Source organism: Gopherus flavomarginatus, chromosome 7 (assembly GCF_025201925.1).
Source record: "Gopherus flavomarginatus isolate rGopFla2 chromosome 7, rGopFla2.mat.asm, whole genome shotgun sequence".
NCBI lineage: Eukaryota > Metazoa > Chordata > Testudines > Testudinidae > Gopherus > Gopherus flavomarginatus.
Genome location: NC_066623.1, coordinates 58,628,461 through 58,647,687, shown reverse-complemented (window position 1 = coordinate 58,647,687; position 19,227 = coordinate 58,628,461). Strand labels below are relative to the sequence as shown.

Sequence of the window (19,227 nt, the reverse complement as noted above, 5' to 3'; positions counted from 1 at the left end):
AGGGATGGGATGGGGTGGTCAGGGGTGGGGGTGTCAGGGAGGTGTTGCTGAGTGATGGCAGCGAGGGGGCGGGCGGGCTGCGTGTTGCTGGGTGACGTCAGGGAGGGGCAGTGGTGTCAGGGGGAGGGCGCGGGGTTGCTGGGTGATGTCAGGGAGGGGGCGAGGGGTGGAGCCAGGGGGCTGGCGGTGGCAGGACACCCTTGGAGGACCGGAGGTGGGTCTCTAGGAGACGCTCTGTCCCCTCTCCCGCAGCTCTGTGGTTAAGATGGCGGCGGGGGTTGAGGGGGCGAGTCCGTGAGTCCCAGGCCGGAGCGCGGCGGGGCTGGGGGCAGCCCTGTGGGGAGCCGCCGGGCCGCGGGAGCAGGAGGCGGCCTGCCGGGCCGGCAGCGGAGGCGGCATGTGAGTGAGGGCTGGCGGGGGCCCAGGACGGCAGCGCGGGGATGGGCCAGCAGGTGGGCCGCGTCGGGGAGCCGGGAGCCGGGCTCCAGCAGCAACCGCCGCCGCCTCAGCAGCCCAGGGGAGCGCGCGGGAGCAGCGCGGCCAGGCCCGCGGGCCGCAAGCGGGAGGCGGCCGGGCGCACAGCGGAGAGCGGCTTCAATATCTTCACCCAGCACGGTAAGGAGGGCGGAGGCAGCCGCCGATCACTGGGGAAGGGGGCGCCCGGGGGACCGGTGGGGCAGGGTCTGCAGTTGGAAATAAGGGGTGGGGATGAATTAACAGCGACTGCGGAGGGACCGTTGGGGGCTGCTGGGACCACCCCCTCCCCCATCGCTGTCCGCGGGGGCACCAGCTCTATGTACCCCCTTCCCCATCACCGCCTGCAGCAGTCTGCTCTGGCGTGTCCCTCTTTTGAGATCTGTGGAGGGAGGGAGCTGGAGCTGCTCCCAGAATGATTTCTGTCAGGCATGGATGGGGTGGGGGCAACTCCATGCGTAGGGTCGGGGTGAAGTGTACGTTCAGGGAGAGTGATGTTCCATGGCTGATTTCATTGCCCGTGAAAGGGGGGGGAATTAAAGGATGCTTCTCTCCTGACGTGAAATACCTAGGGAGGAGGCTCTTATTGCTACAGAAACTTCTACACAGCTGAGTAGCTGGTATGCAAGGGGGCAGCGATTTTTGCTGCCTTTTTATTGGTAAGGAGTTGCCTTGTAGACAAATCTGAATAAAAATTGGCAGCTACAAAGGCCCTTTATCTTAGCAAAATGTCTGTGAACATCATTGGAATGGGTCTTAGCTCATTAGATCCTTGTCTGTTTGAGAGGATAAGTACTGAACACATTTCTGAGCTACTTTTGTTGTTTAATTTCATTTCAGTTGCTGACATAGCTTTATAATATATGGAGATATACGTATGTCACAGAGCTGGAAGGGACGCTGAAAGGTCATTGAGTCCAGCCCCCTGCCTTCACTAGCAGGACCAAGTACTGATTTTGCCCCAGATCCCTCAGTGGTCCCCTCAAGGACTGAACTCACAACCCTGGGTTTACCAGGCCAATGCTCAAACCACTGAGCTATTTGCCCCCATTGAACAGGCTGTTTTTGTTCTTGGTCTGGCTTTAATAGTCTACATCTGTCAGCTGACTTAGATGAAGTTCAAATTTACCATCTCTTTTCACTTTACAGAAATAAAAATACTGAATATGAAAGTGAAGTTACAGGAAAAGGTCCTCTTCGGAAAGCCAACCATTTAAAATACGTTATTTTTGTAATTTTCCTGTGCCTTTTTTGGTCCATTAGTTGGGGGTACTTCATCCTGTAGGTCAAGGAAGGTTGAAAACTATGATAAACTGAAAGCTGTACACCTTAGCAAGAGCATGAGGAGCTGAAGTCTAATGTTGGTGCATTTTGTTGGTATTTTTTTTTTTTTTTAAATCTTGTGGACCTGAATCTGCTACTGAGAGGTTTATCGATTTTTATTTCAGCTAGGGCAGTCATGCTCCAGTGTTTGTGGCAGAACTGCTTTTGACAGCTTAGCTCTTTCTGTGCCCAACAGAACAAGCATATGCATTAAAATCCTGGACTGCTGGTTACACATTTTTTAATGTAAACTCATCCACTATGACAGCATTAGTAAATCAATGATACAGGCTTGTGGACATCTACCACCTGACATAGGCAGAATGGAATCTTCAATGAAAATTCACTTTCTAAATATACACCATGTATGGATGAGATTCTAAACGTCCTTTATACTAAACAGCTTATGGAATTTCAGGGCATTGTCAACTTAAAAAAAAAAAGTCTTGTGTGCTGCTATTGCAGGTTAAATCCAAAGTTGCTATAATAGAAAGATTAGAAAGGAAAAAATTCAGTGGGACCTAGTATAGTCAGTTTCAGTATTTCCTCTGTACAGTCAATTAGTTTTCCTTGTTTGTGTGGGTCTTTCACACAGCATCATGGGAGAGAAAAATTATTAAAAGTAGGAAAATCACTGTAAATCCAAAAAGTGGCAGAGGGCCTCAAGGGCAGGTATAGGTGAAAGTACTTTCTAACTCTTCAGTTTGATGTTGAAATCATAAATCTTTATCTCCACAGCAGAGCTGCTATGAAAGCCTGATCAAACAATCTGAACTATCCCTGTAATGACAAAGTGGCTCTCCTTGGTGTTTTAGTAGCAAATAAGCATAGGGATAACTTTCTAAAGGGCTGAGGCAGTGCTGGGAATAGAAATTATGTTCACAGGAAGTACAATGTAGTATATGGAACCATTTGTGGTTGTTTAAGTGTAATGCAGTTAAGGTTAATTCATATTCTCTTTACTCCAACTTACTGTAAATGCTCTTTTGTAAATTGAAGTAGTACCTAGAGGTCCTAACCAAGTTTGAGGTCCTGTTGTGTTAGGTACAGTACATCCATGGAGTAAAAGAGTTCATGCCCCAGAAAGCTTGTCTGAACTGCTGGGGGGGGGAGGGGAAAGGGGAACATTTTGGGGAACAAAGGCACATAGAGACCCTTCTGATGTTGCTGAGCTGATATGTCCCCTGCAGTTCTTCTGCCCAGCACAAGCTCCTGCTCTCCCAGGCCCTGACACTGATATCTCGTAGAACTAGGGAGAGAGGGAGCCTGACATGAAGCCTGCCTCGTTGTAGATAGGCAATTTAGAAAGAGCATTTCTCTGTACTAGTAGTAATTTAGATTATTAAGACAAAATTGCAGCAGCTCAGTTTTTCACTATTTATACTGCTTGCTTTTAACTCTCAGCTTGAACAGTGAAAACTAGTCACTAGTCACTAGAAATAGTTTCACTGTCACCCTCTCAGTGTTTGAAATAGTTTCGTTGCAAGCAGTTCAGGAGGTGTTTTCATAGGATGTGAGACAAATAGAAATTTCTTTTTTATAGATTTTTTTTTCTGTTTTTTAGAAACCTGGATTCTCCCATCCCACAAAAAATCGAAAATTGTGTAAGTTATAGCTCTCACCTCTGAATCCCCACATTACCTCAGTAAGTACTTCAGTCCTATTAGAATTGGCCTCAAGTCCACGCTTCACTAGAACTGATTAGTACCTTAGAGACAAGAACTCATTCATTGGGGAGAAGTTATTATAGTGAACACTAGGCAAGGCTGAATTCTTATCTTTAAACAGTCATCTCAGACGGCAACCAAACCTTGGTGCAGTTAGAGAAGTAGGAGCTCATTTCCCTTTTCTGGGAGGCTCCTTGATCTGCTCTTATTTTCCCTTGGATCCATTGGTTTCTCTTGCTCCCTCTCTTCTCCTTTATTCCCTTCACTCTTGCCTCCCTGACACCGTTCTGCTTTCTGACTTGACCTAGCTTCCCATTAATTTCCCTCAGTACCTGGACCCAGTCTGCCAGATCCCCGCCCCCGAGGCTTTTGCTGTTGGCATTGCACTTAGACTCCTTCCTTCTCTCGCCGACTGCTAGGGAACCTAGTGATTGCAGGATTCCATCCTTTCTCTGGTGAGCAGGGCAGTACTTGTAGCAGTGTTCACTGTATGAATGATAAACCAATGTTCTTCTTATCCCTTCTATGTGCTCAATTATAGTGATTGACCAGCACAGCCAGTCAGAGGCTGAAAATGAAAACCCTCCACCTGCCTCCATTTTTCTTGAAACACCAGCAAATGTGGGGAGATATAGATGGTTGGCCAGTCCAGCCGCTGGCTTTTCCAAATTCCTCCTCAAGCTCTGCTCAGGAAGTTGCATCCCATCCTGTACTACCAGCAGAGTGAACCTTGCTAAATCTGTGTGTACTTTTTCCAAGTGCAGTTCGGGGTGTTACTGCCATTTTAAGTCCTTGATAAGGAAACACATAGAGGAACAATATTTGTTTCCAAACTCAGAGTAGACTTGCTAATCAAGATTTTTAAGTACAAGTGGGATCTGATCAGCAGAGGAAGGAATGTTAAAAACAGTCTTAATATAAACTGATAAAAAGTTTGCAGACAGCACAAAAATTGGGGGTGTGGTAACTAAGGAGGAGGACAGGTCACTGTGTTCAGAGTGATCTGGATCGCTTAATAAATGGGGCACAAGCAAACCATAAACATTTTTATACAGTGAAATCTACAGATCTAGGAACAGAGAATGTAGGCCACACTTACAGAATGGGAGGAAGCTATCCTGGGAACGAATGACTCTGAAAATAACTTAGGATCTGATGGAAAATCAGCTGAACAGGAGCTATAGTCAAGAGAGCTGTTGTGATCCTTCGATCCATAAACTGGGGAATCTTGAGTAAGAATTGAGAAGTTATTTTACTTCTGTATTTGGCATTGGTGTGACCACTGCTGGAATACTGTGTCCAGTTCTGGTATCTACAATTCAAGAAGGATGTTGATAAATTGAAGTGGGCTTAGTGAAGAGCCACAAGAATGATTAAAGGATTGGAAAACATGCCTCGTAGTAAGACCCAAATAACTCAATCTATTTAGCTTAACAAAGAGAAGGTTAAGGGGTGAGTCTAAGTATATGGGAAACAAACAGTTAATAATGGGCTCTTCGATCAAGCAGAGGAAGGTATAACATGATCCAAAGACCGGAAGTTAAAGTTAGATAAATTCAGACTGGAAGAAAGTCATAAGTTTTTAACAGCATGTAATGAGCATTGGAACAACTTACTAAGTCATGGTGGAGTCTCCGTTATTGACAATTTTTAAATCAAGACTGGATGTTTTTCTAAACTGTATGCTCTAGGAATTATTTTGGGGAAGTTTTATGGCCTGTGTTTATACAGGAGGTCAAACTAGATAATCACAGTGGTCCCTTCTAGCCTTGGAATCTGTGAATTTAATTCATCTTGGGCTATGGAGAAATGGGGGCAACTAATGTTTTCTTATTACACAAAATACTTTGAAATTCCAATTGTCCTTACACCTCACTAAGTCTGCTTTGCCCCCCTTTTGTCCCAGTCTGCTCTCTCATGCTAGTTATAGAGGTTCAGTCCCATAGAAGGGAAGGAGAGCAGATGTATCCAGAACTAGTGTGGATGTGAGATAGTTAGGGAATTTGTACAATTTACAAACTCTCTGTGTGTGCGCATGTGATTATGAACTCTGTATATGTCTTTATCAAGCTGCAAATCACATTTTGAGTGTGGAGGCGATTGCCTTCTCACCTCCATGTAGGGCTGAAATTCCAATGTGTTGTGGTACAGAGCTGGCAATAGAGTGTTTTTAAACTTGGAGTGGTCCTCAATTTTAATACAAACATCCTAGACAGACTGGCTCCCACTCAGAAGAATTGGTTTGTCTGGGGAGAGAATGCCAGGCAACAAAGTCATCTGGTAGAGCACTGATCACCAGTTGAGGCTGATTCGGAAGTCATCTGATCAAGGGACTAGAAGTTTATAAAAGGACTCACAAGGGAAAGTCTCAGGACACACATGAGGTTTGGCAGGAGAGAAGAAGGGAACGAACTGATGATGGCCAGAGGTGGTAGATTGGAGAGAAGGCTACATGTTTAAGAACCCAAGCTATGCACTGCAACAGGAGGATTCTGGATGGCTCTAAAGGGCTCTGGTCTCAGCACAGAGAATGCTCTGGAATGGTAAGGAAGCTGAGGCAGAGAAATGCATATCGGGTTTGTTTTTGTGTAGATCTGTATTTCTCATAGTATTAAAGAGCAAAGTCTGTGTTGTGCTATATCTTATCACCTGCCCCCTTGAAGCCTTCTACTTTACCTCTTCAAGTAGAGTTCTGGAAGAGGGTGTGCTAAAGCTATAGGGGGAATCTGAGAAGCCAGTACTAGCCCCAGGGACTGGGCCAGATAGTCCAAACTCTCAGGAGGGTATGCCTGGGGATTCCATGCCGGGGCAGTGCCTGGATTTTGGAGTCTTAGAACACCTTAGGCTTTACTGGCTGGATCTTTTCACAGCAGTCTAGTGAGGGAGCACTAGCCTGGACCTGTGTCAGTGTTTTTGGAGGCAGTTCAAGGACTGGTAGATATATTTTATTACACAGAAGGAAGGGGAGGGAACCTTCAGTGTTGTGCACCAGGTGGCCATTTAAGAGACACCCGGATTTCCCCAGGGGTCTCAAGTTGAGTGCTCTGAGCACAGCAGTGGAGTGTGAGTAGTTAAAAACAGAGGCACCACACTAGCATATCAGCCTGTCTGTGGTGGAGTGAAGCCCTAAGACCTAGACCCTTTTTGCAGATTGGCAGCCTTATCTGAACTGGCCCTGCAAGTTGCCTTATTACAAACGTGATTGTGGGTTGTAAATGCAAGAAATGGATCAGACATGTAGTTGCTAGTAGTATATTATAAAGTCAAGTTTAAATTGAAGTTTTATAAATGCAATACAATAATTCACTGAAAAAGAACACTTTAGTCTAGTAGTTTGAGCATGGAACTAAGAGCCAGAGACTTGAACATTATAATATTGACTCAAATACTGACTCCTGGTGTGACCTTTGACAATTGCTTATTCTCTCTAGTTGGTCTACACTACCAACTTATGTCTATATAAATATGTTGCTCAGGTGTTTGGAAAATCCACATCTGAGCAACAGTTATACCAACCTAATCCCAGTGTAGACAGCACTATGTTGATGGGAGGGCTTCTCTTAGTCGACATAGCTACCCTCTCTCAGGGAGGTGGAGTATTTATGTCGATGGGAGAAGCTCTCCTGTTGGTGGAGGTAGTATCTTTGCTCAGTGGTACAGCAACACAGCTTTAAGTGTAGATAAGCCCTTCATTTTTTCTTCTGTAAAATAAGTGCATTACCTTACTTGGGGCATTATATAGATTGATATTGGATTGGTTTATATCTTCAAAGTGCCTTACAGAGTATTAAAGTAAGTTTATTATAGGAAACAATCAAGAAAGGAATAATGGTCAGTTTCTCTGGCCTGGTTGCTCCTACAGTACCTGTTCGTAATAGTGCTGGGTTTGTCCTAGTTCTGATTTCTTTGTTTGTGGACTCTACCACTCTAGGCTTTTGATCTAGAAGAGCCAGGTCATTTCTGTTCCAGGTTTTGTTCTCTGGGAGGAGGAGTTTAGCAACCTTTTATTTTGTGCAGCAAGGTCAAGCAAGATAAGCCTGTACTTTTAAAAATAAAATCATCATTAAAGCTCCCCTAAGGCAGTTGGAGTGCCATGCAACATGATAAAAACTTTCTGTCATGGGGGGGAAAGCATAAAGCAGCATTTGTTGTTTTGTTTTTGTTTATTTATTTGTAAATTCAAACAGCCTGAGGGAGCTGGATACAGAAGAAAGAGGCAGAGGGAAAGAATAAGGGGTCAACTTAATATAGGTGAATGTGTGATATAGCTCATACACTCTCCTTTTTAAAAATCCTATAATTTTCATTCATGCTAATGAAATATAGAGTTTGGGCCAGGGCTGATTGCTCAGATTTTCCTGTTGCAAAATTCTCTGTGCTGATGTAATATAATGACTGGACTCTGGGTGACTGCCTTTGCATTGTATTGAGAAATCTTGTGGGACTATAACATATAAATAGCTGTCTAACAACTAATTACCCAAACAACGAAGGAGGATGGATCAGTTAAGTGTCTAAAGGAATGACTGAAATCATAGGCATGTTCTCTCTAATGCCCCAATTGCCATATCTAAATTACTCCTACAGTTTCAATTGGATTCAGTATTAGTGACCACATCTTATCCTAAGCTGTGGTGCATGGCAACTTTACACTATTAAAAAGCTGCTGTATTACACCCCAAAAGTGAGGTACAGGTCTGTCACATCTTACGTGCCTTTAACATGCACGATTTCAGCTTTACGTGTTGGCAAAAACAAAACAAAAAAAGAGGAAAATAACAATTTTAATATTGTACCTGTAGTGCGAGTGATTCTGCCTGCTATTACACTCAATGTAATTTTGACTATACACGATTTTCGCTTTACGCGCTGACTTCGGAATGTAACCCCAGCGTGAGATGCGACAAACCTGTAAATGATTCTAATTTCAATGGCTTATAAAGATCCTTGGGTGGAAACATACAAAGAATATATCCTGCCTTTTGCATAGTATTTCTGGCATATCAATACTTCCTATACAATCTTTTTGTATACAAAGAAACTTTATCTGAAGAAGCTAAGCATTAAAGGCAATAAGCAAATTACTTCAAAACATTTTAGCCAGAACTTTATGGACTGACCTGCTTAAAACTGAATTTAACCCTCCACATCCCCCCAACCTCCCCATGCCTCCAATTCCTGTGTTCTCCAGGTGGATCAGACAGCATGTTACAAATTGTGCTGGCAATACTTTGAGGGTTGCTACTGCTTGCAAGTATAGTAGTTTGTAAATTTTTTTCTAAACGGGTTTTTTTGACAGCAGGGACATGGCCAAGTGAATAAATTGGCAGGGCACAATTTTGATCAAGCATGTAGTACAGAGAAAGGAGATTGTCAGAAGTGGTTTTCATCATAGCTTTTTTCCTAGCTGGATTGGCAATTTGCAGAGTTGCTTTCCATTTCCTAGAGAATCTGTGACAGGATTGTTGTTTTGAGCTTGAGGGAGGCTGTATTGCTAACCTTGATTGCCAGTTTACGTAAGAACATAAGAATGGCCATACTGGGTCAGACCAAAGGTCCATCCAGCCCAGTATCCTGTCTACTGACAGTGGCCCATGCTCGGTGCCCCAGAGGGAGTGAACCTAACAGGCAATGATCAAGTGATCTCTCTCCTGCCATCCATCTCCACCCTCTGACAGACAGAGGCTAGGGACTCCATTTCTTACCCATCCTGGCTAATAGCCATTAATGGACTTAACCTTCATGAATTTATCCAGTTCTCTTTTAAACCCTGTTATAGTCCTAGCTGTCACAACCTCCTCAGGCAAGGAGTTCCACAAGTTGACTCTGCGCTGTGTGAAGAACAACTTCCTTTTATTGGTTTTAAATCTGCTGCCCATTAATTTCATTTAGTGGCCCCTAATTCTTATATTATGGGAACAAGTAAATAACTTTTCCTTATTCACTTTCTCCACATCACTCATGATTTTAAATACCTCTATCATATCCCCTCTTAGTCTCCTCTTTTCCAAGCTGAAAAGTCCTAGCCTCTTTAATCTCTCCTCATATGGGACCTATTCCAAATCCCTAACCATTGTAGTTGCCCTCTTCTGAAGTTTTCCTAATGCCAGTATGTCTTTTTTGAGGTAAGGAGACCACATCTGTACGCAGTATTCAAGATGTGGGCGTACAATGAATTTATATAAGGGCAATAAAATATTCTCCATCTTATTCTCTATTCCTTTTTGAATGGTTCCTAACATCCTCTTTGCTTTTTTGACTGCTGCTGGAAACTGCGTGGATGTCTTCAGAGAACTATCTACGATGACTCCAAGATCTCTTTCTTGATTAGCTAAATTATGCCCCATCATATTGTATGTTTAGTTGGGGTTATTTTTTCCAGTGTGCATTACTTTACATTTATCCACATTAAATTTCATTTGCCATTTTTTTGCCCAATCACTTAGGTTTGTGAGATTTTTTTTGAAGTTCTTCACAGTTTGCTTTGGTCTTAACTATCTTGAGCAGTTTAGTATCATCTGCAAACTTTGCCACCTTACTGTTTACCCCTTTCTCCAGATCATTTATGAATAAGTTGAATAGGATTGGTCCTAGGACTGACTCTTGGGGAATACCACTAGTTACCTCTCTCCATTCTGAAAATTTACCATTATTCTTTCCCTTTGTTCCCTGTCTTTTAACCAGTTCTCAATCCATGAAAGGATCTTCCCTCTTATCCCATGACAACTTAATTTACATAAGAGCCTTTGGTGAGGGACCTTGTCAAAGGCTTTCTGGAAATCTAAGTACACTACGTCCACTGGATTTCCCTTGTCCACATGTTTGTTGACCCCTTCTAAGAATTCGACTAGATTAGTAAGACAGGATTTCCCTTTACAGAAACCATGTTGACTTTTGCCCAACAATTTATGTTCTTCTATGTGCCTGACAATTTTATTCTTTCTTATTGTTTCAACTAATTTGCCCGGTACTGACGCTAGACTTACCGGTCTGTAATTGCCAGGATCACCTCTGAAGCCCTTTTAAAATACTGGTGTTTACAGGCTGTAGATAACTATATGGATAATTTTAGGATCATGTTTTCATCAGTGTCAACTTAGTAGCTTGTTCTGAGAGCTACTCACCTTGGCAACTGTCAAATGCCTTTCTTAGAGAGCTGCAAGAGAACTAATTTTTGCTGCAGTTAAATCATACTGTCAAACTATACCAATTCATAGACTAAGGCTAGGAGGAGTCATGATTATCTAGGCTGACCTGTCAACACAGGCCACAGAACTTGACATTATTTCCAAGGTTCACTTAATTTGCTGTTGCCCTTAAGATTAGTAGATTTCCAACACTGCTGACAGCTAATTAGCTTATTTAGGTCTGAACTCAATGTTAAACAACCAATTACGTGAAGCAGGTAAGATGCACTATTTCTTGAGCATTTGCTATTGTTGAAAGCAAGTGTCTGAAAAGTAATTATACAAAAAAACCTAACTGTATCCCCCTTCTTGTGGCTTACCTATCAAATTCATTCAGTTTCCATTTTGTTCAAAGAGCTGAGGACTGCTGACCTTATTTGTTTTACAACATGCAACAGTATCTATGCTACTGTTAGTGCTCCCAGCTACTACTTTGCTGCATGCCAACAATTTTAATACATAATTTGGTATTTACGTGTGTAGCATGGCTTGGTTCTAGTGTAGATGGCACCATAAAGATGTGCAAGCAACATTGTGGAAGGAGAAAAACAAGTTCCGTCTGCCAGTGTGCTCAGAAAGGGTTTGCTAGTGTAGAACGTGAGGGCAGTACTTTTTCATGGAAATTTAGAAAAAATACAGTAAATTGTTGATAGAAGACGTTTGAGTTCCTTGAACAAATTCAGAAAGCAAAGTAAATTTTATTTGTTGATGTGACAGTACAGTTTGAGCAACATATGAAACAAGCATTAACTCAGACCCATATAGTTATCTCTGCTGTACTTTAGCCTGTGTGTCTGGCTTTGTGGTTATGGTTGTAAAATGCTGGCTTCCATTTTGGAGGCTAATCTTGTGATGATCTATGCAGGCTATTCTCTGTAGAATATATAGGCAACTGTAAAGCCATTGAGGCTTCCTGTTGGTAGCACTATAAACCACAATAGCAAATTTTGGTTGTATTACGAGTGTCTGCTTTGGAAACCACATATGAACATTGTGGCTTTATGAGCAGACATGAGTAATTGTATTGGAGATAGGTACCTGCAACTACATCTGAAAAATAATTAGATAGCCTTAATGGTAGCTTCCTGTATCAGCTAAACCACCCCAAGTTAATTACAGAGTGGCTTTTGAAATTCCTTTATTTTTGTGCTATTGAGCAACTGGAGAGGTGGAAGCTACAACTCTCACTAAGGATAGATAGCCGGTTTTATCTTAGTTTTTCCTATGTTTTGATGTAGCATTAAAGAGATAATTAGGTTAAAGTCCTTAGGACTCTTAGGAAATTACTTTCCTTGAAGGTTGTAGACTATTTTATCCAGTGACTTTATAGCTCTTTTAGAACTGTTTTAGTCTTGTAAAGACATTTCTAGAACAACTGTATATATTGAAGTTTAGTTTAATTTTCTATAAAATACTTTTTTTACTTATCTCAAAGTACTTTACAAAACAATCAGATATTGGGGATGCAATAATTGTAGGTAGAGCTATTGTATTCAATAATGCACAAAGAGTTAAATTCTCTCTGGTATTGTGCTTTCATTGTCCACATACTTCAGATATTCTCCAGCTGGACAATTCTGCATGTGAAGATATTTAACTCCTTTTCCTTAGTGATTGCTGTTCATGCGTGTGATGCTTTCCAACAGAACAGAGTAATGCTGAAGCAAACCAGTCAGTTTCATGCTGCTGGATATGAACTGTACTATAAACAGAGGCAGCGGCACCATTCTCTGCTGATGTTGAGGCATTCTACTGAGGAACTAGGGGAAGAAATTAGAACATTGCTACATTTTCTCTTGAATGTGTGGGGTTGGTATATGCACACATGTACACAAACGTGTTCCCAGTGAGAAAATACTGAGCTTGTGTGTCTACTGCTCCACATAGTGCATCGCCACTGTAGTAGATAGAGCGAGAGAGCCTGGACCACTGGACCTGGTGCACAATTTGAGGCCTGAATCAGAGGCTGTGAACCAAAGTTAGACCATGTATTAAAGCAGATGCTTGCAAGTTCACTGTCCAGTACATGAATGTGGCAAAGTGGCTGATAGTATGCTAGGCACTAGATATTTACATAAATATATTTCAGTCTAGTACAAAATAAGATGGTTTTACAATACAGTTAAAGATATTTTGTTCAAAATATCAAGAACAAGGGGAGGTAACAATGTGATGAACTACGTAAGGTAGTATGTAAGTTGTATATTCCAGTTGTCTGCCTCAGCCTATAAATATCGGGTACTTCACCGTAACCCTTTGTCTAGCCTAAGGGGCAACAGAAGGTCTTACCGCTGACTGAGCTGAGTCCATTGCAACAAGCACACGTGTTAGTGTAACTGTAGACATTGATCCAGGGAGCTAGTACTTTGCTTCGTTGACAATAAACATGGCTGAGAGCCTTCACCACCAAACTGTGCCTGTGGTCTTCCTTTATGAATAACATCGAGTCTGCTAAACTAACATGCAGCACTATCTACTCACAGCATTGAAACTCCAAGGACAGAAGCACTGAGCAGCCTAAACAGTGCTACTGAGGCAACAGCATTCCAGCCTCCAGCACTTAACCACGCCGGGTAGTACTCTCAAGCTTTGTTCTAGAAAGTATCTGTGCAGAGTTGGGAACAGCACATGAAAAGAACACCCACTAGCACAGTGGTTCTCAAACTTTTTTTTTACTGGTGAACCTTTTCACACAGCAAGCCTTTGAGTGCAAACCCCCCCCCCCTTATAAATTAAAAACACTTTTAAAAATATATTTAACACTATTAAATGCTGGAAGCAAAGTGGGGTTTGGGGTGGAGTCTAACAGCTCTCAATCTCCCGTGTAATAGCCTCGTGACCCCCGAGGGGTCCCGACCCCCAGTGTGAGAACCCCTGCACTAGCACCATCAGGATGAAACTGATCAGAATTGTGGGGTGGGCAACTATAAAGCTGCTTGTCTCACCATCTTCTAACGTTAGTACGTTTCACAGCATTTGAATTTCTTGTGCCAGGTCTGATCAGTCTCTGTTCCCTTTTGTGATTGTGGCAAGTGTGGAGAAGCTGACTGGAGAGAGCAGACTTTGCATTTTGGGGAAACTTGGGGCTCTCCAAACACTTGGAGGATGATCTGAAATAGCAGGAGTTTGGTGTTGAGGTCTCTGACAGGGCAGAGGAAAAAAGTTATAAGACTTGGAAGGAAGAGGAGCTGTGGGGTCGAGGGAAGGGAACAAAATCAAGATTTTGATATGGCAAAGGAGAAAACTTCCAGTCCTTTCCTACTTAACTCCTGTTTAAAATCTTTTCCGTATTTGCTAATTTGAGAAAATGTAGTGAGAAATATGAGTGTTAGTGAGAAAAAAGGTCATAGAAATGTAGGGCTGGAAGGGACCTTGAGAGGTCATGAAATCCAGCCCTCTGCACTGAGACAGAACAAAACAAAAAAACCCCATGCATCTAGACTATCCCTGACAGGTGTTTATCCAACTTGTTCTTAAAAACCTCCAATGATGAGGATTCCAAAGCCTCCCTTAGAAGCCTATTCCAGAGTTTAACTACCTTTACAGTTAAATATTTTCCTAATATCTAACCTAGATCTTCCTTGTTGCAGATTAAGCCCATTACTTGTTTTACTTTCAGTGAACATGGAGAATAATTGAGCACAGTCCTTTTAGTAATAGCCCTTAACATATCTGAAGACTTACCAGGTTTCAACTAAGTCTTCTTTTCTCAAGGAGGAGGGAAAAAAAAAAAGACTAAACATACCTAGTTTTTTTAAACTTCCCTCATAAGTCGGGTTTTCTAAACCTTTTATCATTTTTGTTGCTATCCACTGGACTCCCTCCAGTTTATGTACATGTAACACGTGGAACCCAGAGTTGGACACAGTACTCCATCTGCGTTCTCGTTAGTGCTAAGTAGAGCAGGACAGTTATCTCCCATATCTTATGTAATAACACTTCTGTTAATACATCCCAGAATATTAGCCTTTTTTTGCATATGCATCATATTCTTGACTCATTCGATTTGTAATCCACTATAACTCCCAGAGCCTGCTTCCCTACTTCCCCATGACTATCTTCCAACTTGGGTTTGCCTACCCCATAGCTATCTCCAGTCTAGCACTGTTTGCTCCGTGGCTCCCCTGCTAACCTTCTGACCTCAGTTCTGCTCCATCTCATGACTGCCCTCAAGCCTGGCATAGCATACCCTATAATTATCTCAAGCTCATACCTGTCCCAAGGCCCATAGTTTAGCACAGTCTACCCCCATAGTGCCTCTACTATCCCCCATTAAGTTAACCCCAAACCCATGCCTGCCCTTATTCCCTCCCACTACAAGTTCAGCGCTGCCCTTTACCCAGACTGCACACACACGATACACTGAGCAGTTTCTCACCATTGCGCAGGTGCAGCTTCTGCCAGGCTAGTCTGGCAAGACTCACTTGTTCTTATGATCTTCAAGTGCTGGTAAAGTCAATGTCAAGCTTTCTTACTGGCAGTCTTACTGTCTGGTTAATACAATAATAGAATCTTTGCTTGGAAATATTAACACAGGAAGTTATGATTGTCTATAGTTACAGGACTAGCTGCACCTCTGTCCCCTTTCTGGTCTAAGGGCTTTGTCTACACTTAACAGAGGATCAGTGCTGCAGCGATCGATGCATTGGCGGTCGAAATAGTGAGTCTAGTGAAGACCTGCTAAATCAACCGCCAATTGCTCTCTCCTTGACTCCTGTACTCCACCTGATTGAGAACAGTAAGGGGAGTTGGTGGGAGAGCGTCTCCCGTGAACGTCACGTAGTGTGGACCCTGCAGTGAGTAGATCTAAGCTATGTTGATTTGAGTGTAACTCAAATTGCATAGCTTAGATCAACTTTTCCCTTTAGTGTAAACAAGGCCTCAGTACAGTCCTTCAGGTCAGTGTTCATGCCTTTACCTCTCCTGGCTACAGTACCCCTTGTATTCACCCTACTTATTTTCCTTTCAGGAGTCTAACCAAACAGCCAAACCAAAATGACTCTTATAGTACAAAGAAAACATGTGAGAGAAGATGATTTAATAAGTCTGTGTACATATTTCTTACCTACGGCCCTTCTATTCCTGATGATAACCTGGGCAGGCCTAGCTTCTTCAGGTATCTCAGCGGGTGCCTGTGTCAGTGGTTTCCTGAAACAACTTCCCCAACAACTGCCTCTCTTTCTCTCTCTCTCTTGAAAGGAGTTCCTTTTTTAAACTGCTGTAGTCCTTTTGACCTGGTATTCCTACGTCTTTTCCTGTCCAGTGTTGTCCCTTAACAACCCTTAAGTGTGTATGTTATTAAACTAAAGCAATATATTCATACAATACATAACTGAACAAGGTCAGCATACGGCATTAAGAGCGGCTCCACACCATCACAGTGCTTTATGCATTTTGGAAAACATTGTCTCCTATAATCTGAGAGTGGTCAGTTCACTGTAACTTTCACTTGGCTAAAGCTGTTAATTTTTTATTCAAGCTTAGTTTCTTCAAATTTCAGGATAATTGTAAAAGTTATTTGAGCAGACCAGTAGGAAATTCACTGGTGAGCAAGGGTACCAAGAACACTGACTTCTGCAGAATTTTCTTTTAAAAAACAAAACCCAAACACACACCACTCTAAGTTTCTAGCCTTTAAGTTGTGATAATCTTTCAAACTTGAACAGAGTATAAATCAGTGCTGTAACATCTTTCTAGGCTTGCTCCAGAGCCTTTGTTGCTACTAGCAACAGTGTGAAATTAACAAGACTGTTCAATTTCATTGCTTCTATTCAGAAGTCTGTGGGGAGCCCTGAAACTGACAAGAATATCAATTTCATGTTGCTCCTTGGGAAAGCTGTGAACAGCAGCATAGGCAGGGAATAAGGTTTTTTTTAAAGTGACTTTCCAGCAGCTTTGTGGCAGTATTTGATTACTTGAGAGATCTGGGAGGCACCTTTACCTTTAAGGTATGACATGGTGAACATTATGATGTGCAGCATTAATCACTGAGTCATGAAAGGTTGCTCTGCTGGCTATAATTAATAAATTAAAACTGATGTAATTATTTCAGTGTAAGTTTGTGTGTATTCAAGCCTCAAGTCAATATTTAGTTTTTACCATTTGATATTTGGCACATGCTCTATGAAATGTTTTGTGATAGTAGTGCTATTAAATACTACAGTACTTTACTTGCTGTTCCTGTTTTACAGTTGGGGAAATTTTGAGAGAGTGCTGAGTATTAGCTCATGTTTGTACAGGAGTTGTCTTTTTACAGCAGCTGGCTTGTAGCTGATATGCAGTAAGATAATGCACTAATGGTTTCACATTTTTCAAGTGTCCTGGCCCCAACAAAAGTGGAAGTGAGCCATGATGGGGGATATCTTTACAATGCTTTCTCTATTGGAAAGCTCACCTTTTTACACTGGAATATGAAGCTGTGTGAGAAATGGCTACTGCATTGTAGGAGTATAGTATAAGTGATCTGTGGTACAGGCAGAGCTGGCTATGTTCTTTGAAATACTGTTAGAGGAAGAACGGTATGATGCTGTGTACATTTAAAGCGAGACAGTAAGAGGAGCAACTATGTACCTTTGCCTAACCTACAAAAACTTCAACATACCACTAGGGGATGCTGAAGTCCTTTACATTCAGCATCCTACATTACCATGCTTAAGAGCTTTGTTTTCTGTTTGTAGCAAAAACCTTTGGGCTCTTTTGAGATTAGGATGCTATTTATGAGGAACCCATTCCTGGAAAACAACTCCCACTTAGTATTCAGATATCTTTGTACTTTCCTAAGTGGTGGGGGTAGGTATCATCACTTTTTTAAAGTGATGTTGGTGATTTCATAGCTCTTTCTCTTTCCTTGGTTCAATACTGAGCCAATGCTCCTAGATTGGTGCTAAGGTCATTTTGTTTCTATTGGGTTCCATCCTAGAGAGTGCCATGCTTCAATGGTACATAAATGATTTGACCATTGTGAACCACTGGATTCTTACCAGCTTGAGGGGAGTTAAGCAGACAGTTATTAAGATGTCTACTTGGCCCTCCACCTAAGGCTCAAATCCCAAACCTCCAAGTGTCACTAAGCCATTGTCTGGTGGCTCAGGATGACCTGACCTCTACAGGAAAAAAGGGAGAAAATGGACACCAGAGATGATGTAGGAATGCTTATAGAAGGGGCATATCAGTTTATCATCAACATCCAAATCCTCTAGTCCCATAATTCTCCTACCTCTCAGTCAAGTCTAAAGTTTTCTAGGGAGGTAGACCCCAGCCTCCCCAAATTCAGTATTTTTACCACCACCACCACCTCCCCGTGGCAGTCTTTTAGCAATCCAGTCATCTTGGGTGTTGCTTTTCCTCTCCCACTCATGAGCTGAATCTTCTATAGATGCCAGACCCCACCCATTCCCAGAAGCCTATGAGAGGATTGGCTAATTGGAGACACCAACTTGGGTTTTCTCCCCCCATGTGACAGTTCAGACTGCTCTTTTCTAATCTGCAATATGGGGATAATACTGACCTAACTCCCACGGGTGTTAAGTATTTTTCTTGGCTTTATACAGTGCTTTGAAGATTAAAAGGGCGTTGTAAGTGCTAAATACACCTCTACCCTGATATAACGCTGTCCTCAGGAGCCAAAAAATCTTACTGGGTTATAGGTGAAACCACGTTATATCGAACTTGCTGTGATCTTTCAGAGTGCGCTACCCCCCGCCCGAGCACTGCTTTACTGGTCCACTGTTCTAGACTGAGCACTGAGTCCCATTGGGTAGATAGAAGGATTAACCTAAATCTATAAAGAAGTCGCTGGAACTTCATAAGATTGGGTCCATAATCCATGAACTATTAGAACTCATTTACAAAGCTTTTCTTAAACATTACATGAATATATTGTCTCATAGAATTAGAATTTATAATCTCTATTCCATTATGAGATGTCTGTGAGCTATAATGTATCTTAATTAAAATGATCTTTAACTATCTTTTTCCTCAAAGCATTTTATCAAAAAAAAATTTTTTAATCTATTGATTTTCATCCACCTTGCTTCAGAGTGTGCAGGGATAGTAAACAGCCAGTACCTTGAGTGGTTGTCTCATATAGGCAATGCCTGTGCCTTTTTTGTTTATGTAAGGAAAGGAATGATTGTCCTGTGGTTAGGGTGCTAGGCTGGGATTCGAGTCCCTGCTCTGCCACAGACTTCCTGTGTGGCCTTGGACAAGTCCTTTGGTCCAGATCCTAAAAGGTATTTAGGCTCATAGCTTCTATTGAAAGTCAGTTGCCTAAATAGCTTTGAGGATCTGGGCCTTAGTCTTTCTGTACCTCAGTTCCCCCTCTGTAGGATAGGGACAATAGCACTTCCTTACCTCACAGAGGTATTGTGAAGATAAAATAGATTAAAAGATTGTGAGGTGCACAGATGCTATTGTAATGGTGGCCATGTAAGTACCTAAATTAGAAATATTTTGACTCAGTATTATGCACCATGACTACAAGAGTGTCTCCTTTACATTTATTCTGTTATAAACTGAAGTCACAGGTTATTCAGTACTAGTGATGGGCAGCCTTGAAGAGTCAAGTCTTTTATCCA

At 42.2% G+C, this 19,227-nt stretch overlaps 1 protein-coding gene across 2 annotated transcripts in view; it reads left to right on the top strand.

Moving 5' to 3' along the window:
* The first annotated feature begins 337 nt into the window (after window positions 1-337).
* Window positions 338-19,227, top strand: part of ABL2 (ABL proto-oncogene 2, non-receptor tyrosine kinase) — a 77,770-nt gene continuing 58,880 nt past the window's right edge. Inside the window, exon 1 of one of the 2 annotated variants that reach the window (XM_050963001.1) lies at window positions 338-615. In XM_050963001.1, coding sequence (XP_050818958.1) covers window positions 441-615 — 175 coding nt within the window. In that variant the 5' untranslated portion in view covers window positions 338-440. Of the gene's footprint in view, window positions 616-3,408; window positions 6,008-19,227 lie in introns of those variants that run through there. The other variant, XM_050963004.1, reaches the window with a different exon arrangement.